Source organism: Ursus arctos, unplaced genomic scaffold (assembly GCF_023065955.2).
Source record: "Ursus arctos isolate Adak ecotype North America unplaced genomic scaffold, UrsArc2.0 scaffold_3, whole genome shotgun sequence".
NCBI classification, from domain to species: Eukaryota; Metazoa; Chordata; class Mammalia; order Carnivora; family Ursidae; genus Ursus; species Ursus arctos.
Window position 1 is genome coordinate 73,557,417 of NW_026622985.1, and position 27,824 is coordinate 73,585,240.

Consider the following 27,824-nt stretch of genomic DNA (forward strand, 5'->3'; position numbering starts at 1 on the left):
ACCTCAAAGAATCCTGACAGTTACAACTCCAGAAACTTGAGTGCAGAATGCAAAATCATAACCCATAAGGAAATAGGCACCATGAGCAAAAGCTAGAAGAAACAACAAACAGCACAAAAGACCCATAAAACTTTCAGTTTTGGATATAACAGAAAACAGAACGTAGACCGTTTATGTTAATATTTCATTTAATTTGTATAAGAAATTAGAAAATGGCTCAGAACTAAGTAGAATTTGTAAAAATAAAAAGTTATTTGAAAATATTGGGATGGATCATATAAAAGAAAAAGCAGGAAAAAAAAAGGAGGATAAAGTGAGAAAGTCTTAGATGTGTCCCATAGATGTTCTAAGAGATAATGGAGAAAATAAAAAACAGGCAACACGGAAGGGATAATGGCTGAGAATTTTCTACAATTTTTCCAGGACACTAATCCTGAGATTCATCAATCCTTTAAAATTCTAAGCATGGTTTAGACATTTATTGAATGGTAAGAAGGAAGGAAAGAAAGAAATGACTACATACCTAGATTCACCACTGAGATACCACAAAAACATCCAAGAGATCTTAAAGGAAGCCAGAAGAAAGGAAAGGAGGGAGGGAAGAGGGGAGGGAGGGAGGGAGTGTGGGAGGGAGTAAGACCGAAAGCACTAGCTTTTAGATAAAAGTACAGAAAGTAAACTAGGTAATTATTAGAACTGAGGTAAGTTTCTTTTGACATTCATCAATATGACAGGTAAGCATCCTGATTAAGAGCAGTGGAAAAAATCTTGAGTATAAGAAAACGTAAAGGAGGGGGAAAGGAGGAAACTCAAATGCATAGAATGTTTTAACTCCAATCTGAAAAATACAAAAGCAGAACATTAAATTAAGAACCAAAGACAACTTTTCCCGAAAAACGAATAGAGCTAAGACAGGTGGAAAAGAAAAATATCTAACCTTTATTGAGTGCAAACGTTTTTAAGAAAAAACTGAGCAGTGAAGAACTAAATATATCACGGGTGAGCACTTTCGGGGAGGAGTCAAATGTGGAAAAAGACACCGCCGAGGACTACAGACAGCCAAATACAGGGTATTTATTTAACATAATCCAAAATTATTGTTAGGATAGTTCAATAGATATTAAGTCTTCATCCGTTATTTCTGCCTGCTCACTATAATTTCTTCTTTTTTCTGGGTTCAGGCTCTATGTATAGCTCAATTACATTACGATGACGATGAGACGGACCGCAAAACAAAATATGTAAGAGGTTATCGAGGGCTATTTCTGTATCTTTTATTACGGGAAATTCATATTCACCCCATATTCTTAGTGACACTATTTTAGTTACAAGGAAGCCAACCAGACGTCCCATTTATATTTCTAGCAGTGGATATTAAGGATAAATTCCAACAAAGAGTTCTGTTTTAAACAATCCAAATCGCCCGAACTTTGCTGATTATTCTAGCGTCAGAACATTTTCTATTGGCTTAGCACTACTTGAAATCCATGACTCACAAACGCCAGGGCATGGAATCGTAGCAGTAAAGAACAGGTGAAAAGTTGTTCCTAGTTGTGTTCTGCAGGCGCATACAACTCCCGTAGTTCCCTGTGCAAAAATCAACAAATAAACAGAGGCACCGCATTTCAGATTCTCTTACGCACCGTTCGCAAGGACGACTGGTTTTTGTAGTTTCTACATGGGTAACTGCTAAGCATATTAATCCTTGCTAGGGAGGGAATAAAACTACACTTCCCATAAAGGCGCGGGGGCGGCCTCCGGTCGGTTTACGTCATTGCTTCAGCCAACCAATGACAGCTCCGGGCGGCAGTGAGGCAAGCGCCGTCAGGCGCCAAAGTGGTTTTTTTTTTTTCTTTTTTTTTTTTTTTTTTCCGCCGAAGCTGAGCGGGTGCTGCTAGCGGAGGCGCCATATTGGAAGGGACAAAACTCCGGCGACAGCGAGTGACACAAATAAACCCCTGGACCCCCTCGTTCCCGCAGCTCTAAGGGCCGCGATGTTGTACCTAGAAGACTATCTGGAAAGTGAGTGGGCGGCGCTGGCGGGGGCAGTCTGTGGGACCTGCGGGCGGGCAAGAGCGCGAGTGGACGGGCAGGCGGGATGGCAGGAGGGAGGGGGAGGCGGGGGATGTTTCTTTCTCACGGTAACTGGCAGCCTCGCTGTGGGCTGCCGGCTCCTTCGACCCCCCCCACGCACGCACGCACGCAGCGACGTAAGCGCGTACTTTCGCCGTTGGCCCCGCCCCTCTGACGGACTCTCCCTTTGACAGTGATTGAGCAGCTTCCAATGGACCTGCGGGACCGCTTCACGGAGATGCGCGAGATGGACCTGCAGGTGCAGAGTAAGTCGGCGCGTTTGCCGGTCTTGGCCGCGCGTGTTCAGTGCCAGACTTACTTGCAATGGACTTCATCGCCTCTGCTATGTGACTCTCCTCCGGCTCACTGGCTAGTGCATAAGGAGTTGTAAAAAAGAAAAGGCAGTGCCGATTCTTGCCCCTTGCTTTCTACGCTACTTTTCTCCTTGCTTTTTTACAAGAGAAGGAGACATTAGGGCACTTGTATGTGTTCCTTTCTCGAATTCAAGACTCTGCAATAAAAGTTTCTGTACCTTCAGTGAGAACCCAGATATATGTCTTAATGCACATCGGTGTAAATGTTGAGAAGATTTTGACTTGAGCCCTTATGTATGGAACATAGATTTCAGCATTTAGACTTTTGTTAAAGTTCGTTCTGTTCAAAAATTTTCAAGCGCGGAAAACACAGAAGCATAGGTTATATTCGGTTCTTTAGTGACCCTGGTGAACTTGGAATGTCAAATTTTGAAAAGTTACACATTATAGGATACATTCTCACTTGTCAACAGGATGATATTTTTTCAGTCAAAATCAGTAAGGGAAATAGATTTTCCTGTAAAGCTTCTTCTCTGTTGTAATAAAAATTTTGACTTTTCTTCTATCACTGATAGCTTGGTAGTCTGGTTACTTTTTTCCCAAAATTAACCTTGTTCTTTCATAGAGCAGTATTTGGCTTATTTTTTCCGTGAAGTTTATAAAAAAGGGTTTATGGTTCAAAGAAAGTAAAGAATCAGTGCCTTTGGAGATAAGAAGGTAAATTCTTACAGCGAAATTACGCTTAAAATTACACTTAAAATGAGTACAAATTTATGTCCACCATGTTCTGAAAGAACCTCACAAACCTTCCCCTTTTATGAAATGAATGTAATATAGCTATTCGTTATCTTGTAGAGCTACTATATTAAAAATTAAGAGTGCGAAGTGAAGTATACGTTACATAATTAAAATGTACATTTAGGTGTACCCTTATGGCTGGATGTTACTCTCTTTGTTTAGATGTAGGTACTCCTTAATTAAATTGTGTAAATGATAGTAGTGACTGGCCTTCATGGGGTCTATCCCCAGAAAATATGTTTCTTGATCCCATTTATGCCACCTGTGTTTAAGCTATATACATAAAAGTTTCTCACGCCGCCAGGTTTTTTTTCCTAGAAAAGTGGAGGTAGAGGAAGATCTGGGTTTTGGGGTATGATTGGGAGGAAAGGGGTATCATGGAAAGAGATCAGAGAACCAGCATTCCTTGTGGTAGCTAAGGACCTGTCCTTTCTCCCCCTTGCTTCTCTGCCTTCCTTCCTACTCCCCCCCGCCTTCCATATCCATTGTTCTTGAATATACTTTTCTTAGCCTCTTGTCAGTTTTATGTGGCCAGGCTTAATACAAGGTGATATGATATGGAAGCCTTTTTTTCAGTGGATTGTAGTGTAGAAGTCTGATTTGTGTATTTCTTTAACTTACAAAATTCATTTTAACTTTAATGTGGTTGAAATGCTAAAGTAGTGCTTTCTACAGGTTTTGATGTCAGATAGATCTGAGTTCATATTAGAATTTTACTGACATATTTTTTGACATTGACCATGGTTTTCATTGCCTATAAAATGAAAATCATCTGAGGATTTAAAATAACATAGTTAGGGGCGCCTGGGTGGTGTAGTCCTTAAGCATCTGCCTTTGGCTCAGGGTGTGATCCCAGTGCTCTGGGATCGAGCCCCACATCAGGCTCCTCTGCTGGGAGCCTGCTTCTTCCTCTCCCACTCCCCCTGCTTGTGTTCGCTCTCTTGCTGGCTGTCTCTGTCAAATAAATAAAATAAAAAATCTTTAAAAAAAAAAAAAGAATAAATAAATAAAATAACATAGTTAAATTAGAACTTATAGTATCTGATACAGAGTAGAAATTCAATAAAGGGTAACTGTTGTTTTATACTTTTATACTTTATACTTTATATATATACTTTATATTATACAAATTTTAAGTTCTCTTGTGATTTGACCTTAGATTATATAAATGAGAGGTTTTATAAACTTACATTTTATAATAATTAGAATTTTCTAAAGTTAATAGGTACTATCAATTAATAAGAGACTTCTTTGTAAGTTAAAAATTGCTTATTTAAACAAAGGAAAATTTAAAAAAAATTAACTGTAAGACTTCTTAGAATCTTTAAAAACCTATTATATTATTGCCCTGAAAATCTCCAAAAGGTTTTCCTTCACTTATATATAGCAACAGAATCTCTCTCTCTCTCTCTCTTTTTTTTAACTTTTCCTTTTTTAGCAGATGTGGAATGAGATGACTACTCTTGGCACACACTTAGGGAAAAACTTATCTAGAATAAATAATACAGTGTATCAAGTGAACAAATGATTGTACCTTCTACTTTCAGTCATGATATGAGATGATGGGGTGCTTAATGCCATATAGTGAGAGGTTAAAATCTTTTTATTACTCTTTCTTATTAAAAGAAATGTGAGGATTATCTAGTAGTAACTTTTTTTTTTTTTTTAAGATTTTATTTATTTATTTGACAGAGAGAGAGACAGCCAGCAAGAGAGGGAACACAAGCAGGGGGAGTGAGAGAAAGAAGCAAGCTCCCAGCGGAGCAGGGAGCCTGATGTGGGGCTCGATCCCAGGACCCTGGGATCACGCCCTGAGCTGAAGGCAGATGCTTAATGACTGAGCCACCCAGGCGCCCCTATCTAGTGGTACTTTTAATAAGAAATTGTGCTTTGGCCCATTCGGCTGATTTAATACCATTACCTTTTGACCCAAAGGCTGTACTATTGAAATACTACAGTATAGAACCTATCTATGTTGTTGACTACTTTGACTACAGGAAAAATTTTGAAATAACAACAAATATAAATTGTCAGAGAAAATTGTAACTTTTTTTTTTTTTTTTTACCGGAGTAATTAAAGCATTTACATAATCAAAGCATGACATATTTAAGTTATTGGCCAAGTGAAAGAGTTTATGTTGTCAGATGTTTTTTTCTTTCCCTAAATCAGAGCATGTACATTTAGCATATGAATTTGGTCATCTAAATATGAAATGTTTTTATTATGTCATAGATGCCATGGATCAACTAGAACAAAGAGTCAGTGAATTCTTTATGAATGCAAAGAAAAATAAACCGGAGTGGAGAGAAGAACAAATGGCATCCATCAAAAAAGTATGTTCAACACTCTGGATGATCTATCAGTAAATATTGGGGTCCTCTGAGAAAGATATTTTAAAATGAATTTGTTTTCTGGTTATCAAAATGAGAGAAAGTTATCAATGGCTCTTTAGAATTTAAATAATTGTGTTTTAGAGCTTCAGGTGTAGGATTTCTAATCATTTTGGTAATTTAAAATTTGTTTCAATAATTATCGACTTTTGTTACAGAATTACACAATTAAAAAAAGTCAATTTTTTCTTTTAATTTATTTTATTCCAATTACAGCTAATTAAGGTTGCCTTGTCTTCACAGATATAACATGGTCTTCCAGTTTCGCTCACAAACTGGGGTGAAAATTAGCTCACCTTGAAGCATATTTTATATATTGCTAGGTACCTAAGTTGGTAGAGTCACAGAAGAACATAATCTTAAGAGTTGAAAGGATCTTTCAAAAGTCTTTTAGTTTAAAACTCTAAATTTGTATATGAATTGAGCCTAGAAATACAGAATCCCTTGAGTTTTGATGTTTTATAGTACTTACAGGTCTCTTCCAGGTTAGAATGAGTATCAGATCTCCTCTCAAGGTTTGCTTTAAATGTATGACCTAGTGTATTTGGGATACTTTGGAAGAACTACATAGAAGACCTAGGTTTGGTCGTGACTGCCATTTAGCTACGCGACATTGGGCAGGTTCTTTAATATCTCTGAGTAATAATGGCTCCCTCACCCCAACCCTCATAGAATTGTTCAAAAATCAACTGAGAAAGAAATTTGAAAACTACAGATTTGGAGTATTGTGTTATTTATTTTGCCACATGGGGGGAAGCACAGAATTTGTCCTCGCTTGGAAGATACCTGGAGGCCTGGTGTATATTAGTATAGATATCACATCTATACAGGTGACCCTTGAATAACATGGGTTTGTACTGTTGAGTCCACTTATACGTGGATTTTTTTTTTTGATAGATACGGTACAGTACTATAAATGCATTTTCTCAACTTTTTTTCTCTAGCTTACTTTATTGTAAGAATATAGAACATAATACACAAAATATGCATTAATCTGCTGTTTATGTTATCAGTAAAGGATTCTGGTCAACAGTTGGCTATTAGTAGTTAAGCTTTTAGTCAGAAGCTTATGTGTGGATTTTCAACCACATGGGGGACACCATGTTCAAGGGTCAACTCTGCAGCCCAAAGTCAGTCATCATCCCTTTAACCTATTAAGTTTTTGGTGTAGTACAGCTTGGCTATATCCTTAAAAGTCTAGTTCTCCATGGAAATTGATAGAATCAAGTTTTTGTTTTTAAGTGATTTGCTTTATACTGAGGAGAAATCTAAAGTATGGGTTGAATTGTATGAATTAATGCCTGACTTGAAATGAGAGTTCCAGAACAATTGGAAAATAGGGACATGCAGGTCAGAATCTTTTCAGTAGTTACACTTTGATTAAAAAGTTTTAAAAATGGGGAGAGGAAATGTTCTTTATAAATTAAATAAATTGTAACATTTTCTTTGAAAGGGAAAGAACTATTCATTAGTTCATGTAACTTTTACTAGTTTAGAGGCTAGACTTGGACTGGTATTTAATTTTACTTATATCTTCTTGAGGAATGCTGAACATCTTCCTTTAATTCTTGGCCATTGTACATAATTTCTATTCCTGCCCCATCCCCATCCTGTCCTTAACTGGGTTTTTATTGCTAATGTAGGATGACTGACATTGAATATAAGGTGTGATAGTGAAAATGCAGTTATATGCGCTGAATACACGTATTTTTAAATTATTAATTTATTCTTGAAATAAAAATGTTTTTATTCAGGATTACTATAAAGCTTTGGAAGATGCAGATGAGAAGGTACAATTGGCAAACCAGATATATGACTTGGTAAGTAAAATGAATGTGCATGCTGTGCCATAAGTACTTATATTATGGATTATGTTTTAAGTTTTATTGGCTTAAATATTAATAGGAAGAACAGACTAAATTTGAAGTATTGCTTTCTTGATCCCATTTCATTTGAGGTTTCAGTGTCTATTTTTTGGTTTCTTTGTGGAGAAGAGTTAGAGTCCACAGTTTAGTCAACAGGTCAAGAACCTTATGTTTTAGCCAAATTTACATTGTTACAAGATTTTAGCTGATGTTAGATTTTTTTTTTTGTTTTTTTTTTTAAACAAGAATTGGTGTTTAAATTTATTTTACTAACCCTTATCTTAAGGTAGTATGTTTACTTACCTGATAAATCATCTTGAGATTGTTTCTGTGGTAAAATACACAGAAGACTACTTTGTTGACAAGCCTTCTTGGTTGCCTGATTAAATGGAGAAGAGAAACATTTGAGTCCGTCTTAAGAGATAGTACTCGACTATCTATTAAGTGATGTCAGTAGGTAGCACTCAGCAACTGGCTCAGGTGGCAAAGATGGGAAACACTTGATTAAACTTTAAAAAAAGGTTCTTTTTTGCAGTAGCAGCACTTGCAAAAGATTGAAATCACTATAAGACAGAGGCAGTATTTCTCAAACTGGTATAATTATAATGCTCTTTTTTATGTAAAGCATCTTCTAAAATATATACTTTAGGAAATACTCATTTCTGGTTCTGCCTCAAAGCAAGTTAAAGCTAAAAGCAAATGGACACTTATGGCCAACTTCAGCATATAGATTTCATATCTTATTTTTGTAATCTTATCTGGATACAGTCTCATCACTGAGCAAGTATATATAAATGTAAATGTTATTGGTAAGACGCAAGATAAAAGGTACATACCACATACGGTGTACATTGTAAATGCTTATAGGAAACTAGAAAACATTTGTCATGTGAAGCCATAGAAAATGTTTCATTCTCATATAGTGGAAGTTTTTAATGGCTGTAATAACCTAGCCTCTTTTGTCCATGCAGTTATTCTGAAAACAATTTTAAGATATAATGCTGTAGGAAAGGCAGAATGGATTATAGCTTGATTTACTATGGAATTGGAAAAAAAAAAGTTCTTAATTGTTTTGGTCTTGAAGTATGTCTATAAACACACAAAAAGACATTTATATTTGAATCCAAGAGGAATTTGTTTTGTAACATTGCTCCTCATATTTAGTGATTCTGTGTGTCAGTATTTAGAGACTACATGCTCTTTGGCTGTGCTCTTTGTTAGTATTTTGTTATTTTACTACTTTTTATACGTTTAAAAAATTTCAGTGTATTTCATACATTTAGAAAAGTATGTATAATATAAATATGTTCTTTTTAAATATGTGTGGGTTTTTGGTGTGTATCTATCCATTATTTATGAACCACACTGTTTTATTCACTCTTGTGCTTCGTGTAACGGAGTTCTATCTGCATGTAATGGAGGAACAAAATGTAAATACTATAGATGGCTTCTGTTCTCAAGGTGTTGGTAAACTAGTCGGGAAGACATGCCCACAAACTAAAGTGAAGAGCCTGTATGGAAACATGTAATAAATAAAGATTAATGCAGTAAATATTAAGTATCTGGTAACAGACTGAATTAACTCATGTAGAGTATTGTTAATTTCTTAGAGGATACGAGATGAGTTTTGAACAGAATTTATTCAGAAGCTCTGGGGCCTGGATTAAGGTTCGTATTGAGGGGAAAGCAGTTCACTCAGAGATAATGGATAAGCATAGGGTGAAAATAAAACTTAGTAAATTCTTTGAGGGGGATAGATTTTTTTAGGCTAGGGAGCGAGGTAGTAGAAGGTGATGTAATGAACAAAACGTAATAAAGAGTAAGTGCCCATAATGGATCCATACAGACATGAGTTCAGCCGCTTCACTGACAGCAGGACTTTGGATAAGTTACTTCATCCCAAAATCTTAGTTTCCTTATCTGTAAGATAGCGATATTAATTTGTGCCTTACAGGAGGACTTGCACACGTCTATAAAATGATCTTAGCTTGTGAGAGCGCCACATAGTGGACGCTCACTTCTTCCTTAAAGATGCTCTCCATCTTACTTGTCTAACTGGGACTCTCCACTTTGGTGGAGCCCCTGCTTCCCTTTTAACTCTGCCAAGTGACGCCTGGTTTCTTCCCCATTCCCCCAGTATTTCCAGGACGGCTTTGTGTCTTTACTCTTCCTCCTTCCTTCTTCTCCCCTTCCTTCCTCTGCCCTCCCTCTCCCTTTTCTTTTTGTGGCTCTTCTTTTCCTCTCCCTCCTTCCCTTCCTATTTTAGCACTCCATATTAAATTGCTATTTCAGGCGATCATGACATCCTTAATATAAAAATCCATTCTTTTTTGAGACTTAATCGTCTATATCGTCCTCCCATCTTTGTGACCTTCTGCAGTCTCTGTGGATATTACTCATAATGGTTGCTGTTCCTCAGGGCTCTGTCTTTGACCTGCATTGTTTCTTACTGTATTCGGGTGATTCTCACACAGTGGTAACTTTCGTCCCTTCTTCTACCCAACTCCAGAGTCCAGGAAGACCAAATGCCACATGGTGAAGAACTGTTCTGTCAAATGCCCCACACACAGCCCAAGCTGAGAAACCTTCCTCCATTAATTTTCCAAGTGTTCTCTTAGTTTTAGTAATTATACATTAATGACTCCTCAAGCTCAGGCTTCTCTTCTGAGCCTATTCATCTTAACTGAGAATTCCCAGGCCCTGGAACTCAGTGTATTAATATTAACATTTAACTCCAAGTCTTCTCTTTTCCTTCTCTCAGAAGAGCTACCGATCTTCCAGTCATTCACAATGAAATACTGAAAGTCATCCTCATCTCCTTGTCCCTAGCTTCCCCACATTATTTAATCAATATATCTTGTTCATTTTATCTTCTAAATATCTCTCATTACGCCTTCCTCTTCACTTCTGCAGCCTGCCACAGTTCAAGAACTTTAAAAAAAAATTGACTGGCGTGCTTTTCCTTCTGTCTTTGCTTGGGAAACTTTCTCCATCTTTCATAATCCTGCACGTGCAGTCTCTTTATTAAAATCACCTTAATAATCTTGATATTTATGTCATTTATATCTGGGAGAAGAGATTTGATCACTTAGAAAAGTCACACAAGAATGATTTAAACAAAAGGCTTATTTCCCTCTCATATAAAATATCTGTTGGAGGAGGCAAATCAGGGCTTGCGTGGCAACCCCGACATCATCAGTGTCCCGAGCTGCTTCTAATCCATTCCTCCTCTTTTCTGGACAGGTAGAAGACTTGCAGTAGGGGATTACTCAATAGGGCATATTTTGCAGTTCCGTCAGCTCCTTTAAAAAAGCCTTTCTGGGAATCTTACTACTGACTTCTGCTTCTCTCTCCTGTAGCTGCTTCTCAAAATGTTGCTTAACGGGGCACATTGCCGCCCCAGGTGTGTGGGTTCTGTCAGTGAGGAAGGAGGCTGTTGAGCAGGTCCTTAGCACTTTGTGTCTTACCCTACCCCTCAACAGAATCCTATCAGCTTCCAAGTCATTATTCCCATGATTGTGTTATTATTTGAATTAAATGGTAATGATTTACTTTTGGCTTGTATGTCTGTCTCCCTTACTATGAATGTTAAGAACTATGTTTTGTTTTTTTAATTTTAGTGTCTTCAGACTCCACAGTAGTTATTTCTCAGTAAATATTTGTTCGCCTAAATAGGTTAGTAGAAAAGAAAAGGCACTAACATGACTCCCAAGTTATGAGTGTTAGGGATAGAGTTTAGTGGTGTCATTCTTTGCGTGAGATATTGTAGTTGAGTGACATTTTCTCAAAAAATAATAGAGTCACATTTTAGTATGCTAAGACTGACTTAGTTTTGATGGACAACAAGGGTAGGCTACAGTGCAAATAGCCCCTTCTTTTTAAGGGATGACTTTAAACCAAGAGAAGTGAAAGTAATGTAATTCAAATGAGTTAGTTTCCTTTATAGAATCACTTTAGAAGACCAAACAATCTTATAGTCTATGTCTTTGCTCGGATCTTTTTGGTATCCCTCTCTTTAAATTGTTCTCCATTTTTTTAGTTTCTTCAGTTTAGATTTCTTTCTTTGATACATAAGCTCAGTTTGGAAGTTCTGAAACAGGCTTTATAAAATGTGCCTTCAGCAAAAGGGGCAATTTTTAAAATATCAAGACTTATTGTGAGGTACATGTTTTATTTAAATACCTTTTTCATTTAAACACTTTTCACTTTATAATTACACAGTATTTTTTGGCTATTTTCAGTTCCTTTGCTTTTAAAGAGATTCCTTTTAAATTATGAAAACATTTGGTAAACACTATTAGACTTTACTGTACAAAGTAATGACAGTATCATTTTCATAAAATAAAAAATATTAGATCTCCTAACCAGGGCCCTTGAAGGTATGTGAGGTTCGTAATCATTCTGTACCCTCAGAGCCTGGCCCAGTAGATTAGTTGAGCAGTAAACAGAAGGACGAAGAAGACGTTTAAGGTGCTGTGATCCAGTGTTTCCCAGACCTTCATATTTGCATCCCACCTTCAAGGTTTTTAGATTATCCATATCACCTGTACATCTAGCTAACTAAGTAAATTTTTAAATGAAGTGTATTTAAGAGGAAAATTTATTTATTAATCTGATGCTATTATCATAAAGGAAAAACTAGCATCACTTATCACAAAAAAGTAATTATAAACTGTTAAAAAACAACACGCAGCCTCCACGGAATGCTTGCGCTTTGTGCGCTGCGCCACATTGCCAGCGTGGCTTGTGGTGTTTGAACAGTTTATGCTGGAGGGTAAGAAATTTACTTTTGCAAATAATTGCAGTTGAGCCTAAGGGAATTATTGCCTTGTCCATAGGGAGGTTACTAAATGGATTTACCATCTCATATTAGTTGTATTCCGCAAAATATCAACAGTAAATATCCAAGTGAAAGTCTATAGGAAAGAGGAATTAAATTCTATAACATTTAACATTTGAGAGCTTAGAAAGCTAAATGCTTCAAAACTGAGTGGGTGGGACATAGTGTAAATGTAAAACTCCAGTAATTTTTAATCATAGATCATTTATCCAATAGACAGTGGTACTTCTATTTATATACTTCTGCATAGTGGGAAAGTATAACTTCCATTTGTTCAGCAAATATTTCTAGAGCTCCAGCTAAGAGCAGTCACTGGTGTTAAGTGGGCAGTAATGACACAGAGAAGCAATGAATATAGGCAAACTATTAAGAAAAGATTCGTTTAGGTTTTGATAAGTGCTATGAAGGAAATAAACATCGTGGAGAGAGGGATAAAGAAGGAATTACTAGAGGAGGCTGTGAAGAATGTAGTCAGCAGGAGTGGCATACTCTCAGGAGGTGACATTTGAGGAGGTACTGGGAAAATGAGAAAGAGCCAGCCATGGAAAGGGAGCATCAGGAAGAACATTTCAGGAAGATAATGGACCAAGTGCCACGTCAGAGGTGGAAGAGTGCTTGGCAGGTTGAAGCAGGGAAGAGGCCAGTGTGGTTGGTGGATAGTAAGGAAGGAGAAGGGTGGTGCTGAGAAGGAGCCAGGCAGGAGGCACCACGTGCAGGGTCTTCTAAGCCAATGGAAGCAGTGTGTTTTTTCTTCTGAAAGGAGTAGGAGGCCACCTTATACAGAGGAAGGAGGTGTACCTTAGAGGAAATTGTCTGTTTGCCTTTGCTTACACATTGCGTTGTTACGGTAATTTCAAGTAAGCATGTGTTATTTTTACAGATTTTAATGTACGATAATTTAGTATATAATTATGTTTCATTTTGCCCCTCAGTGTTTTACATAGCATGGTATTTCATTGTATTATATTTATTGAAATATTTTATTTACTTTTAAAATCACTAGTACACTTTTTATACCTGTGACTAGTATTGTACTGATTACTTCATTTATAAAGGAAAGAAACCAGACTGCATAAATGTCCACAAATGAAGGGATTGATGGATTTAGGGGTTCAGTAGAACAAACTGAAATTTATTTCAGTAGTTGTCTTAGGGGAAATGAACAACAACAAAAAAGCTATCCTATTAAAATAATTTCCTTCTAGAATCCTGATACTCATAGTCATTAAACACTCATTTGTGTTTCTCAGCCAGATGTCACTGTCATCAGGCTGTATTAGATTACAATACCTAATAAAGTTGATTTATGTATACTCTGATAAAATTTGAGCTTTTAGTTAATGCTTGAATGATTTTAGCAGTCTCTTACACTGCTCAGTACCCTTGAACTTGCTTCTTTTTTATATCCTGGCCTATTCCTGAGATGATTATATTTCAGGTATACATTTTACCTATAACTTTGAGAATTCTTTATCTGATACTCTGATTAAAGAAATATATTATGTAAGTTTGACCTTTTGACTTGTCTCCTATCCTTATTGTCTTTTAGGAAGATTAGATGTGGTTTATATGCTAAGGCCCCAAATATTTGATTCAGCCTAAAGATGGATCAGATTTTCACCTATTTTAAATATAATTCAGAGATGTGAAGAATCATTTTCATGACTTATCAGAGAAATAATTTGCCATCATGGTTCCTTTTTCTTCTCCAATTTACCCTCTTTATTCTCTATTACCAGATCTTTTCAGAGTTAGAAATTTATCTCTCATTGCCATGGATTTCACCTTAGAACTTTATAGAATAACTTGTGCTCATTCTGAAAGGGCAAGCGAGACATTTAAATTTTAGAATTTGATGGTATTGGAAGCCATAAATCATGTAGAAACTTTTTTGAAAAGGTTTATTTAGTTCGGTTTGGATCCATCAGTGACACATCTTAAAATTTGAATATAGGAGACCCGGAGTCAAAAGAGAAGACTAAAGGATTACAACTCTATGCTAAAATGTTAAAATAGGAGGATTGTTTTCTTTCGTGCAGAGGAGCCAAGTGTGACTTACTTATCTTTGTGATCATCAAGGTGTTAACAAATGAGGTCAACAGAATTTCCTTTGGCTCTGAAGAGGTCAGAAAAAAGAGAACTGATTTAAAATTAATGCGGTTATATTTGGGGTTATGAGATATGATTTGAGTCTGTAGAATAAGGAAGCTTTTGTGGCTGGTATTTGTTGACATTAAGTGGGGAACAAATCAATAATTAGACTCTGTGGTCAGCCTTGTGTTGGGAATCTGTGGTTAATGGAAAATCTCTCAATTGGAGTAGTACCCTCTCTACTACTATAAATCAATCTTATGAGGTCAGGTGTGTGTGGAAGAGTGGGGTAATATAGGTTCTTGCTTTGCCTGATACCTGTGGGGCCGTTATGGTAATCTGCCATAGTAGGTGCTTTACCCATTCAGAATCATGGGGATAGGGGAGATGCTCTCTACAGGTTTCAGGCACGTTCAGTGGTGCTATGGCTGTTTAATGCTGTTGAAGTACTCTGCTGCTTCATAGTTCGAGTTAAATCCTGCGGTCAACTTTCTAACTTTTTTTTTTTTTTTTAAGATTTTATTTATTTATTTATTTAACACAGATAGAGACAGCCAGCGAGAGAGGGAACACAAGCAGGGGAGTGGGAGAGGAAGAAGCAGGCTCATAGCGGAGGAGCCTGATGCGGGGCTCGATCCCATAATGCTGGGAACACACCCTGAGCCGAAGGCAGACGCTTAACCGCTGTGCCACCCAGGCGCCCCTAACTTTCTAACTTCTAATTTGATTTAGTATAGTAGCAGTGATCTAAGAAAAGCAGATCTCATTGCCTTATAATTGCTTCTATATTCATCAGTTCATAATCTTTTTTTTTTTTTTTTTTTTTTTTTTTTACCTACCAAGAGATAGGAATGATTGGAAGCTATCTTACAAAGCTACCTACCACAATGTGGGTTAGGCTTTTCTGTGTCTATTTTAATTACATATTTGTTTTTAGAATTATTAAATCTTTGGATTCCATTCCTTTTTTTGACCTGCTAGTATTGGAAATTCCATCATTATTTTCCATGTGCTCATGTGTAATAATCCCTATCAGTACCATCTTTAATACACTGAAGTAGTTCTTTAGTGCAGAGGTGGGAAGAGTTAGGGGAGGGTACATGATGTCTTCATCTCACTCTGACTCCATCCTCCCGACCTAGATTCTAATATTCTGCCTGTCTATATTGTATATAACTATTCCAGGCCACACTATGCTTTACTTTTTCTTTTTTCTCTGAGAATCTTGTCTTCCTGTCTCTATTCATTCATTAATTATTAATTTTTCTTTCCCTCTATTTGAAAACAGTATGTTCTTCACCCTCTAACTCATGTACTTCCTTTGTGTCTACCACAGCCCAAGGTTATATATGTATTTTTTTATGTACTACTTCTAATCCTTTTCCAACTATTGCATATTTGCTACATCTAGGGTATATATATTTTAAAACATATATTAGATTAAAAAGCTCACATAAATCTTGACTTGTCAGCCAAATTATAATTCCTATGAAAGCAGAGATTCTTTCTCATTTTTCATGTATTTTCCATTTAACCCAACGCCAAGCACAATTCTCAATATTGTAGGTAATAAAGGTGGTGGAATATTTCATTGCATTAAGTGGTCTTGGAATTTAAATATGAGTATTTTTTGACTTCCCTTGAGATTAAATTTTGACAATGTAAGATATTCTTGAATAACTGAGGTCTGTGTTCACACTTTATTATTGGAAGGCAGGTTCCATTAAAGGATGCTCAATTACCTGCATGTTCTTTGAATAGGAGCATTTGTCCCTAATACGTTCCTCTATAGGATTTTAAATATTGTAATTACAGATTCTGCCATTTATTCTGAAAAATAACTTGTGTGTGAAGATGGACAGAAAACTGGGTTTTAAATTATTGAACAGTCACTAACCAATAAATACCCCACTGGGTGCTGTTAATATACAAAATATAAATAACGAGAAAATATTCTTATTTTTCAATTTGAATTATATTATTCTGAGTTAAAGAACAGTTGGCTGCTGCATGCAGAAGTTCAGAGGGCAATGTTAGGTATAAATGGTGAAGAGCAATTTATTACAAATAGATCAGAGTTAAATCCCTTTTCCATAATGCATTAGCTACTGCCTTAGGGCATGTTATTTAACCCTTCTGAGCCTTAGTTTCTTCACTTATTAAATGGAGACAGTAATAACCTATGTCAAAAGATTAGAGCAAGGGCTAGAAAAGATAGAAGGGCCTCTAACACACCAAGCACATTACACGGCATCTAACACACACAAATTGTCTTTTGCTACTTTTCTCCCTGTCTCCTTCAATTTAGATACACATTATTTTATTCAACAATGATCCATTGGGAATCTAGAGTTTGAAAAAAGATGTCAATAATATAACAATATTTTTCAAAAAATTTATATTTTCTTTGTTTCACTTCAAAGTGGTAAATTTGAAAAAGTATTGAAAAATATTTAATGTTAACCTTAAAAAATTAAGACTTGTTGCTAGTTTGAAGTATCATATAATTTTCTGAAATCAGTCAAATATCTCTAGTTGAATGAGAAAATAAAATTTGCCACCTTCCCAAGGGCAGTAGTGTTAGCAATAAAACCATTCTAACCAGGCTGTTTGGGGAATAGAGTTTTCTGGCTAAAAACCCCTTTTGTTTCAACCCGTTACATAAATGTTTACAAGTATAATGGTTTACTTTTCTGCCTTAGAGAAATGTATGTATAGAATATAGTAGCCTCTTTGTTTATAGACTAAGGATCTTTTCATTCTTCATTCTAAATAACAGTTATTATAGTTTGGCAGTGTGGTGGATGGCCTTATTATAAGTAGGAGATTAGGTTGAAAGTAATCCCAGGGTATACTATAAAAAGTTACCAACCCTCCTGTACTTCCTCCCCCTGCAAGTCCCAAGTATGAGTTTTGTTTAGTTTCACTTCTGAATGTTTTCTAGCAAATTGTGATTCTGGTTTCATAAAACTTCAAATTTATTAAGGGAGACTTGAGAGATTATTTCATCTAGCACCCTCATTTCATAGATTAAAATACTGAGATGTAGGTTAATTGACTTGCTCAAGAATACTAAGCACTAAAAGAAATAATTAGTTTTCCTCATTAAACTGACACTTTAATAGTGTCCCAAATTTTGGTGGTTATCTTTGATCTTCTTTGAAACAGGTAGATCGACACTTGAGAAAGCTGGATCAGGAACTGGCTAAGTTTAAAATGGAGCTGGAAGCTGATAATGCTGGAATTACAGAAATATTAGAGAGGCGTAAGTAAAATTTACAGTTTTCCATCAATGTTGGACAGTCCATGTGCAAATCACTGAGGAGACACTTGTCCCATGGAGACTTCTCAGATCCTGCGCTTCTGTGGATGGTGGCAACTGGGTTGGACAGCGTGGACTCTAGCTGCTAGAACTGTTTGGGTTATGGCTACTGAGAGAGGTGATACAGGATACCATATACTCTCTCTTTATTAAAATCACATATTAACTCATTCCATTTTTTAATACGTATATATGTTAGTAAGATGAGTGTTGAGAACAAAGATTTAAAGAAGTACAGCCATCTAGAAACAAGTTAACCATCTGTCATTAAATGTATTGACTTTGCCCTGCCTGCTGGATACACTTCACCTTTGAGGAAGGCTGTTATTTTTTCTTCCCAAGAAGTGCCTTAAGGCTTTTCCTCAACTGTGTTAGTAAGAAAGATTTTAGTTGGTTCCAAAGCATTTCCTCTTTTTCTCAAAGAAGTAAACTTTCTTATCAGTGAGGAGCCACTTTAATATTTCTTTGCAAGGTTCTACTTGATCTGCTATAATTTACCTTTATTCCTTTTTTTTTTTTTTGATGCATTTCATCAGCAAGAACATGTGCTTGTTTCTACACACTGATGAAAAATTTCTTTACAGTGTTAGGTTATGTGTATATATACACACTGCCTAGAATAGGAGAACAACCCACTCATGAATCCATCTTGGTATCCATAGTTGCATTTTTGTATTCAAAAGTAGATTTATCCCGTCAGATGATCATGTGATTTATTTGTAATACTTTTATTCCAAGGAAACCCTGTCTGAGAATAATAAGTATTTTGAGACAAAATAAAATGTTCTATAGGCGCTCTAATTTTTTTTTTGAAATGCTAATAGTAGCTATGAATAACAATAATTTGTGCCTATTCAGTACTGCAGGAAGGTTAATGAAGCATCCTCTGTAAGGACACAGACACACAAAACTAAATGCAATCAAGTTATAAAATCTGCTCCACCCTGTGCCCTGCCATAATTTCATCTCAAGGGATCAAGATAAACCCAGAAAATTTCTTTAAATGTATTTTAATGCTTGGCGGTAGAGATTCTGTGCCTAACTTCTTTTAGGAAGTCTTTCCTATTATATGTTGTTTTAACGGTCGAAGAATTTTCTTTCATATAGTAATGTCCCATCACCTAATACTTTAGGATCTCTCTACAGAAAGGTCTTCAACCCAGTATAACTAGTTTGAGTTTTTCAAGATCTTATCAGTAATGGAGTTATAACATCCATTCATCCACTTATGTGGTACCTGCTGTCCTGAATTCACCAATTAGACATTAACATGCCTTGAGCTGTTTTGTACTTAAGGTGAATAGTAAGAAGTGGATTACGTATTATTTAGAGAGAGGATGAAATTGGCTCAGGGTGAGATTGGCAGTGGTGATTTTCTAACATGTTTGACTAAAATAATATAGGCATATGCATCAGGGCTTGCCAGTCCTCTGCTAAGTGAGGGTACAGAGTGCCTGTAGTTGATCGTCCTGGAAAGTTCTGCTTGACATTGAATGGAGATGTATCTCTGCCTTTCTTTTTTAGGATCTTTGGAATTAGATACTCCTTCACAGCCAGTGAACAATCATCATGCTCATTCACATACTCCAGTGGAAAGTAAGTTTGGTTTAGGGCAGCTAAAATTTTCAGTACAATTAAAAACTCATTATATTACCTGTGTATTCTTTTTAATTAGCTCCATACAACCAACTGAGAAAAAAAAAAAAATCCTTCCCTTCCTTTTATTTTGTGAGCTCTCCTTTTTCCTTACAGTTCCTGGTAGACTTACCTTCATCATTTGGGAAAAGTGTATTTGATTTGGGAGTAGAGTGTTTGCTTTTCCTGGAATACATTGAGGACAAATGTATGGTATTAATAGCAGCATACACTCCTACATACCGATACCTGATTCTCTCTAGAGAGTGTTGTAACTCAAGCCAAATGATAAAATACTTTGGGCTCTTTGTTTTTTTTTTTTTGTTTTTTTTTTTTTATCATCCTTGCTTCTCCAGTGCTTAGCCTGTTTGGCATATAAGAAGGCCTCCAATGGTTGGTGGGTTAGTGAGTAAATGGATGGCTGGTTGGATGTTAGCTGGCTAGAAGACTGTATCAGTATATTTTGCAACAGATCAATTTGATATGAAAGAAGGGTTGATTGAAAAGTCTTCAAAGTTGTAGATAATGTTTTGAGAACCAAATTCCTCTCATGTTGCATGTGAAATCATGGTGCATCGTGGGTTACCTATAGTACTTTGCTACTGAAGTTTTTTTTTAATGTGCGGGAAGGCTACTCTTAACAAAACAGGTGACACAGAGAGTTCTGCTTGTCCTGTCCTCCAAGGAAACATACTGTTCTGTATTCCATGAAGAACTCAGAACATAACTGTACTTGTTTATAACTGAATGAAAGTATTATGTCTTGTCCATAGTCTCTAACATTTAAAAACACATAAATTCTTTTTATATTCAGAAAGGAAATATAATCCGACTTCTCACCATACAACAACAGATCATATTCCTGAAAAGAAGTTTAAATCTGAAGCTCTTCTATCTACACTTACTTCAGATGCCTCTAAAGAAAATACACTAGGTAAGTTTATTATCTTAAATATGAATGTTTGCTTTTTGTTTGTGTTAAAGTGAGGGGAAATGAAACATTCGTTCAGTATTAACGAATCATACAGATTTTTTAAAGTCCACATATGGGGAAAGAAGAGAAAGGAAAAGTGGGACATGAAAATTTTATAGTGACATGAAAATGTTAAATTTAATGATTATATCTGTATTGGGAAATAATGTATTTTAAGCTCACTAACATTATGTTCTCTCCAACCATTTTTATTTCTTCTTTAATTCTACATAGGGTGTCGAAATAATAATTCTACAGCCTCTTCCAACAATGCTTACAATGTGAATTCCTCCCAACCTCTGGCATCCTATAATATCGGCTCATTATCTTCAGGAACTGGTGCAGGGGCAATTACCATGGCCGCAGCTCAAGCAGTTCAAGCCACAGCACAGGTAAAAAGGAAAAGGTTTGGAAATAGCAGGTACATTTGTCTGAATCATTGGCAAACTCTAATAGAAACAACTAGATGTGAACAGAAAGAGTTTTGTTACATTGTATAGTTTCATTTTTATAAATCATAGTTTTATGATACCTGACATTTTATTTGATGAAACTTATGTGCATTAATTTACCTGATTGATAATCGTGCAAACTCCTGCAGATCCCTTCACACAGCGATGGCTCATGACGTGCGTGTTCTTGACAGTGAGCCACAGCACCTGCGAGGACAGTACTTCGCTCTTCCCCAGTGCCAGGGTTTCCTCCACAGCCTCACAGCTTGCACCGCCCTACGTTTGTTCACTGCTGTACAGTTTATATTCCAGATTAAGTTACCAAGTCTGTAGCTCCCTCCTAACTGTGTAAAAACGGATTTCAGATATTCACATAAGATAGCTTAAACTACAGTGATGAAAATAATGATTTAAACAAAATAATATTGGATAAACCAACATAATACTGTAACTAGTAGGACTGAAAAAGAAAAGCTGCATATATATGCGTATTAATATTATCAATGAATGTCTGTTTCAGATGAAAGAGGGACGAAGAACATCAAGTCTAAAAGCCAGTTATGAAGCGTTTAAGAATAATGACTTTCAGCTGGGAAAAGAATTTTCAATGCCCAGAGAAACAGCTGGCTATTCATCATCTTCAGCACTCATGACTACATTAACACAGAATGCCAGTTCATCAGCAGCCGACTCACGGAGTGGGAGAAAGAGCAAGTAAGTTGCACTGTTACAGTAGCCCTGTACCTTTACTAAGTGTGCAGTCTACTTGGCATCCAGCTGCGCTTGGATATATGAAACAAAGGTAGCGTATAATGAATGGATCAGGACGAACTTTGGGGAGGCAGGAAGACATGACATTTTCATTCACACCGCTATACTTTGGAGGAGTAAAGTCTTTAAAAGGTGTTAAACGTCTTTAATCTTTCTAGAGTCTTAAATTGGGTATAAATGACTTCTTTTGTTTATTAGGTTGAGCTATTTTATGGAACTGTTTTCCTTTATAACCCCTCATTTTGTCATGTGTTTCGATGTAAATTAATGCATAAAATACAAATTTTATCCTGGGAATTTATTTAAATGAAATTCTTCATTTTTATTCAAAGCAAAGTGTCTTAATTCTTGGTCTTACGCCCACAAACTTGAAACTATGAAAATATCCCTAGATTTTGTATATGAGACTTTTAGGATGATTGCCTGAATCTTAGATATGAAAACTTACTAGCATCTGGCACCATCTATCGCAGGTATCTGCATTTGCTAGATATTCAGACATAATGGAAGTTCAAATGGTAGGCCAGAATAGATTAGCTAATAATTGCATCATAATTTATTTTTAAATGTGTTGTATTTCCTATGAGTAAATCTCTAAAGGAATGATCAATGTAGAATTACCATAAAAGTGCTAGATATCTTAAAAAGTAATTCCTCTTAATAACCCAAATTTATTATAACTACTGATAATAAATTTCCCTATTTTTAAAATTTAATTAGTGTATAAATATTGGTACATTACTTGTGAATTTTAACACTGTTTCCTATCTTACACGGGTAAGTAGTCACACGTCGTTTGATGGTCACGATCATTTTCGTCAACTGCTATTGTGTATTTGTATTTTAGATTTTGATGAAGAGTATTCAGTTTGCTTAAAAATACAAAGACTGTCTGCAAGGTAGCCATAACCAATACTAATTCTTAAAACTCTTACCTGTAATTTAAGTCAATGTTAAGTAGCAACAGATTAAAAAATTATCGTAAAAACATAGTTTGAAAGAATTTTTAAAAATATCTTTATTCTCCAGAAAACAAACAAAAAATCTTAAACAAAAGTAAACTGTTATGAAAATTGTTGCTCTTTATTGCTGTCAACAGTTGTGCTCTTAAATCTGTGTCAGGTGAGTTTAACTTCGTGTTAAACGTTAATTTACATGTTTAAAGTAATTTCATTTCATACCACTCATTTGGGAGTTATTCTCCCGTAACTTCTTCTGGATGCTGAGCGAATAAAACTGATACCGTTTTTTCAGAAACAACAACAAATCTTCAAGTCAGCAGTCATCATCTTCCTCCTCCTCCTCTTCCTTGTCGTCATGTTCTTCTTCATCAACCGTCGTACAAGAAATCTCTCAACAAACAACAGTAGTACCAGAGTCTGATTCAAACAGTCAGGTTGATTGGACTTATGACCCAAATGAACCACGATATTGCATTTGCAATCAGGTAAAAATCTGATATGTCTATAAAAGTATAGTCTGAGTAAAATAGAAAACAGAGAACGATTTCATTTTTTTAAGCGCTCTTTTTTCTCCAGTGAAAATACTTTTGATTTCTTCTGTAATTTTCTTCTGCTTCTTATAAAATCACATTTGCTGTAAATACAAAGAGTATAAAGGAATGTGTAAGTCACCCACAATCTTAGCCCTCAGATATAACCTGTAATTAGACATTTTGATTTATCACTACTGTATACCCCACAGGCATGTTGTCTTACCCTGCTTAGGCTTCCATGACAAAGTACCACAGACTGGGTGGTTTAAACAGAAGAACTCTATTTTCTCACAGTTCTGGAGCTAGGTAGTCCAATATGAAAGTGCTGACTGATTCCATTCCTGGTGAGGACTCTTTTCCTTGCTGGCAGAGGGCCCTTTCATGCTGTATCCTCACATGGTGAAGAGAGCTCTGGTGTCTCTTCTTTTATAAAGGCACCAACCTTGCTGGATTAAGATTCCACCCATAGGGCCTCATTTAACCTTTATCATCTCACAGACCCTATCTCTAAATACAGTCACAGTGGGGGGTAGGGCTGCAACACAGAAATTTGGGGGAGAGGCACAAACATTTAGTCTCTTACACGTATGTACACACAGATGCACATGTGTGTGTTTGTGTGTATGTATGTGTGTGAATTTGACCAGTTGGATCACAGTATATTCTTTATGTAACACTTTTTCACAAAGTCCTGTGTACCAAACATCATTTTTCTTGAAGTAATTTTTAAAAATTTTCTCAGTTATGTGTTATACTGTAACTTTTTAAACCAATATTTAGCTGTAAGTTTTTTTAGTGGTATTAAATTTTTTGAGATTACAAATAACATTATGGTAGGCATTTTTTTATGTAACCCATTTTATACATCTAATTTCTAAGATAATCTTTTGAAATAAAATTAAGTTAAAATATTTGTTTTAGACTACCAAAATTACCTTCTGAAGTTCATTCCAAAACCCGATTAGGAAACGTGCCTTTTTCCTAAACCCTGTCCAACGCTGGATACTATTTTGTCTTGAAAACCATATACCAGTTTGATAGTTTTATATCACACAATCATTTCAATTTACGTTAGTAGTAAAATTGGACCCTTTTTTGGCTATTTTTATTTCTTTTTTTATGAATTGATTCATTGGTGTTGGCTGACTTTTCTATCATTTTTGTCATGTACATTATAAATACTTTGCTTGGTGTAGGTTTTTTTTGTTCTGTTTTTAATTCTGAAATTCCAGTTTTATGGAGTAATGATTGTCAGTCTTTTTCTTTATGAAGTCAGCTGTGGGTTATATGCTATCAGCCTCCTTGCTTTTTCTCCATATAAATGTGTCTTGCATTTTTTCTCATTTGCAAATGGCTTTATCTAGCTCTTGATGTACTTCAGTTTCTTCACGTTTAAATCTTTAATCCATCTGCAAAAAAAAAAAAATCCGTAATCCATCTGCAGTTTATTGTGTTTAATGGTGTAAGTTGGCAATCTAGTTTTTGAGAATTTGCAATATAAGAGTTAGTTAGGTTTTCTACTGTCACCCGACAAACATTTTTTGATATTGGTTATTAAGAAAATACTGTAAAGATCCTGGTAGTAAAAATAGATTACCTACAGAAAAACAAAGATCCACCCTAGATTTCCCATCTGTAACACTAAAAACTTGTTGATGAAATATATCTATAGAGCTTAGAGGGAAAACTCTGAGTGCCCCCCCAAAAGTTGTTAACCAGAGAAGTGTTCGTGTGTATAGAACCACATACAGATATTCTCACTCATGCAGAGAATCATATGGCATGCCATCTAGTTATAACCCTGTCTGAAACATTTCTCAGTCCATTGAGAACTTAAATTAATTCAAGAATTAGGAAGTTGTATTATAAAATACTGGTGATCAGCAAAAAGAAAAATGAGGAAGGGCAGATAGTAATTGCTAATAAGTTTAGAAGTTTCAACTGTTGACTGCAAAAATATAGATGACCCAAGAAAAAGTAAAAACCTTAAGTAAGTAAGTAACCAAAAAAGAAACTTAAAGTCTTTACGAAAGAAACCACCCACAAAGTTAATTTGTCAAGGTTCCTTCAGATTTTCAAAGAGCACATAATTTCTGTGTATTTCCCTCTGTGCCCCTGCCCAAAAATATCTTTTAGTAAAAAGCTATGAGTCTTTATAAAATCTTTTTTATTAAAAAACTATATACCCTGTTTCTTAATGCAGTTGTGTATTCCCCTCTGTTTTCTAACAGTATCATCAACAAGTTGGATTTAGATGCTTATCGTATAGTCATAATAAAAAATATTTACTTTTATTTTAACTAGGTATCCTATGGCGAGATGGTGGGCTGTGATAACCAAGATGTAAGTATTAAATTTTTCTATTTAGGAATGAAAAAAAATCACAGATTATTACCACTTGAACATTTTTCTTATTTACGGTGTCTCTCAGTCTAAGAAAACAGGTCTGCAGTTATGTTAATTACATTATATTAATGCTAGAATATTTCTCTCCAAAATAGGGTCATGTCCCTTCACGTGTTCCCAATTTAACTCTCTTAAAGCTAGTTTTATAGTTTCATGTGCAGATTATAAATCTCAAAATTGTGTTGTAGGAAAATTAGAAACATCCTCTACTTCCTTTGCTAAATAATACTGTGTTTACTAGAATCCAATTCACTTATCACGATGAAAAATTGGTGTTTTAAAACAGTACATTCTGTCAGGAAGCCTGCCGCTAGCGGGAGTGGGGTGTATGATGTGAGGTTATTTTCCTCCTATCAATGTACTGTTTCCTATTGTGCTCTGCAGCTGTCAGCTGGTAAGAGCCACTTCTGACATGGAAAGTAAAGGAGATTTGAAAGAAAAGAATTCCCTTTTTTTTTTTTTTTTTGGAAGCTTAATTTTGGTTAGAGATATATTTTTATTGGATGCTGAGAATATTTTTTCTAGTAATTTCACTCCCTCCTCACTTTTTCAAACTTCCAGCCCCCTTTTCCTACAGAGGACTAACAACCCTGAATTCTAAAGAAGTAAGAATCTATAATGTCAGAATCCTAAGGTTAATAATAGCAGTTTAAAATTTTTAAAAATAATCTGAAGATTGAGCCGAGTTGGCTTGGTACATTAAAGTTTGTGCTCTCCTAACCTGGCAGGGTCTCAACAACATGTTCACATAGATAGAGAAAGACTGTCCTTCCACTTCCCCCTTTAGAATCACTTGTGGGTTGTTTGTGATTTTTGTATAGTACTGCCCCACTGTTCCGAGAACACCATTGTAACCTCCTGAGGCAGTTCATGAAAATGATGCATTTCTGTGAATATCCCATCATACTCTCTGAGCCCTCTCATTCCCACTTGTGCTCTTCTGAGTGCTAAGATTTTCTGTGGAAGTGTAGAACTGCTTAATATGTTACAGAGTAGGATCCCTTTTCTCTGCATATCTAGGACTAGATCTACGCAGAGAGGAAATCCAGGTCATCCCTTTATGTTTTTCATTGCAACTAGCTTATTCTACTTTACAAGGGAGTGAATAAGGTTGAATATTAAATAAAATCTGTAAAATGTATTTAACCTTCTTTGTGAGAGACCCATCTCACTTCTTGTCCTTGAAAGTTGGTATCAACTTACTCTCCAGCTTAACGAGAATTAGTGACTTTTTGCTCATTGCTTGGAATCATAGAATTAGATGCAGAGATGTGTACTTTCTCTGTGCCTCCACTTCCTTATCTCTGAAACCTGTAGTTGGATTCAGTGATCTATAAATCAGCTTCTAGATCTAAAAGTTCTGTTTCCATGAAGCTTATTATTAATATTCAGTCTAGTGGGCATATTATACTCTGTAATCTTGGGAGGTATTAAAAACTATTTCTCTGCCGTTTTGCTTTCCAGTGCCCAATAGAATGGTTCCATTATGGATGTGTTGGGTTGACAGAAGCACCAAAAGGAAAATGGTACTGTCCACAGTGCACTGCTGCAATGAAGAGAAGAGGCAGTCGGCACAAATAAAGGTGGCCGTTTCATTTGACGAAGAAAAAACTTCAACTAAACATTTTATATAGGACTTGAAAAAAGAAGAAAAGAGAAAGAAGACACAATGCATTTCCAGGCAACCACTTCAAGGATTTACATAGACAATCCTGTAAGATCTTGAACTTGAATTTTATGGGTTGTATTTTAATAATGTAAGTAAATTATTTATGCACTCCTGGTGTGCTATGAATATTATTCCAGTTAGCCTTGGATTATTTCAGTGGCCAACATATGCAGACATTTGTACTCCTCAACCATTTTCTCAAAGTAATGGGCATTCTATAATTTAGACTTCAGAGAATTCCAACGATGAAGATTTTAAGAAAAGTATTTTATATTCAACAGGTATGTTCTGCTGCATGTACTGTACTCCAGAGCTGTTATGTAACACTGTATATAAATGGTTGCAAAAAAAAAAGTCAGTGCTTCTAAAAAGAATTTAAGATAATGGTTTTTCAAATGCCTTTATAATAAGCTTTGTTTCTTTGTGAAACTAAATTCAGCAGGCTGAAGGAAATGGTTCATGTGATAAAGTGGGCTGGTGTCCTCTAGAGTACCTGGGTACATAAACAGAAACTCCTGTAGGTAAAAACGAATCTGTGCCATTAGTCTTTATATGTTTCTGCATCCAGATAGAGTGCAGTTCATGGGTGGGGGGAGGGGGAGGGGTGAAGGGGAAAGGGTGTTAAAGTGATACATTTTTATACCAAATGTGTTTATTTTTTTGTGCAAGTAATCCTTAAAATTGGAATTGTATTAGGTGTTAAAATAAAGTTTTTAAAAAATTACTTGT

The 27,824-nt window shown here is 35.7% G+C and overlaps 1 protein-coding gene across 2 annotated transcripts; it reads left to right on the forward strand.

Moving 5' to 3' along the window:
• Positions 1–1,853: 1,853 nt before the first annotated feature.
• On the forward strand, positions 1,854–27,819 carry ING3 (inhibitor of growth family member 3). Of its 2 annotated transcripts, XM_026510122.4 has the most exons (12): positions 1,854–2,022; positions 2,268–2,339; positions 5,419–5,519; positions 7,331–7,396; positions 17,541–17,637; positions 19,219–19,290; positions 20,144–20,263; positions 20,537–20,694; positions 21,275–21,468; positions 22,780–22,972; positions 25,325–25,363; positions 26,891–27,819. In XM_026510122.4, exons 1-12 carry the CDS (start codon positions 1,995–1,997, stop codon positions 27,005–27,007), a joined length of 1,257 nt encoding a protein of 418 aa, XP_026365907.1. In that variant the 5' UTR covers positions 1,854–1,994; the 3' UTR covers positions 27,008–27,819. The 2 variants fall into 2 exon arrangements, 1 of the variants encoding a protein (XP_026365907.1); XR_008956375.1 differs by lacking the exons at positions 17,541–17,637; positions 20,537–20,694; positions 21,275–21,468; ... (1 more) ...; positions 25,325–25,363; positions 26,891–27,819 and having other exon boundaries at positions 1,884–2,022; positions 20,144–20,243.
• The last annotated feature ends 5 nt before the right edge of the window (positions 27,820–27,824 follow it).

What these genes read in the sequence shown, in the direction of transcription:
- ING3 (XM_026510122.4), top strand. Translation starts at nt 1,995, where the DNA reads ATGTTGTACCTAGAAGACTATCTGGAAA. An exon ending in CAGTTCAAGCCACAGCACAG is followed by an intron (nt 20,695 to 21,274) that starts GTAAAAAGGAAA and finishes TGTCTGTTTCAG; the next exon opens with ATGAAAGAGGGACGAAGAAC. An exon ending in TGGGCTGTGATAACCAAGAT is followed by an intron (nt 25,364 to 26,890) that starts GTAAGTATTAAA and finishes TTTGCTTTCCAG; the next exon opens with TGCCCAATAGAATGGTTCCA.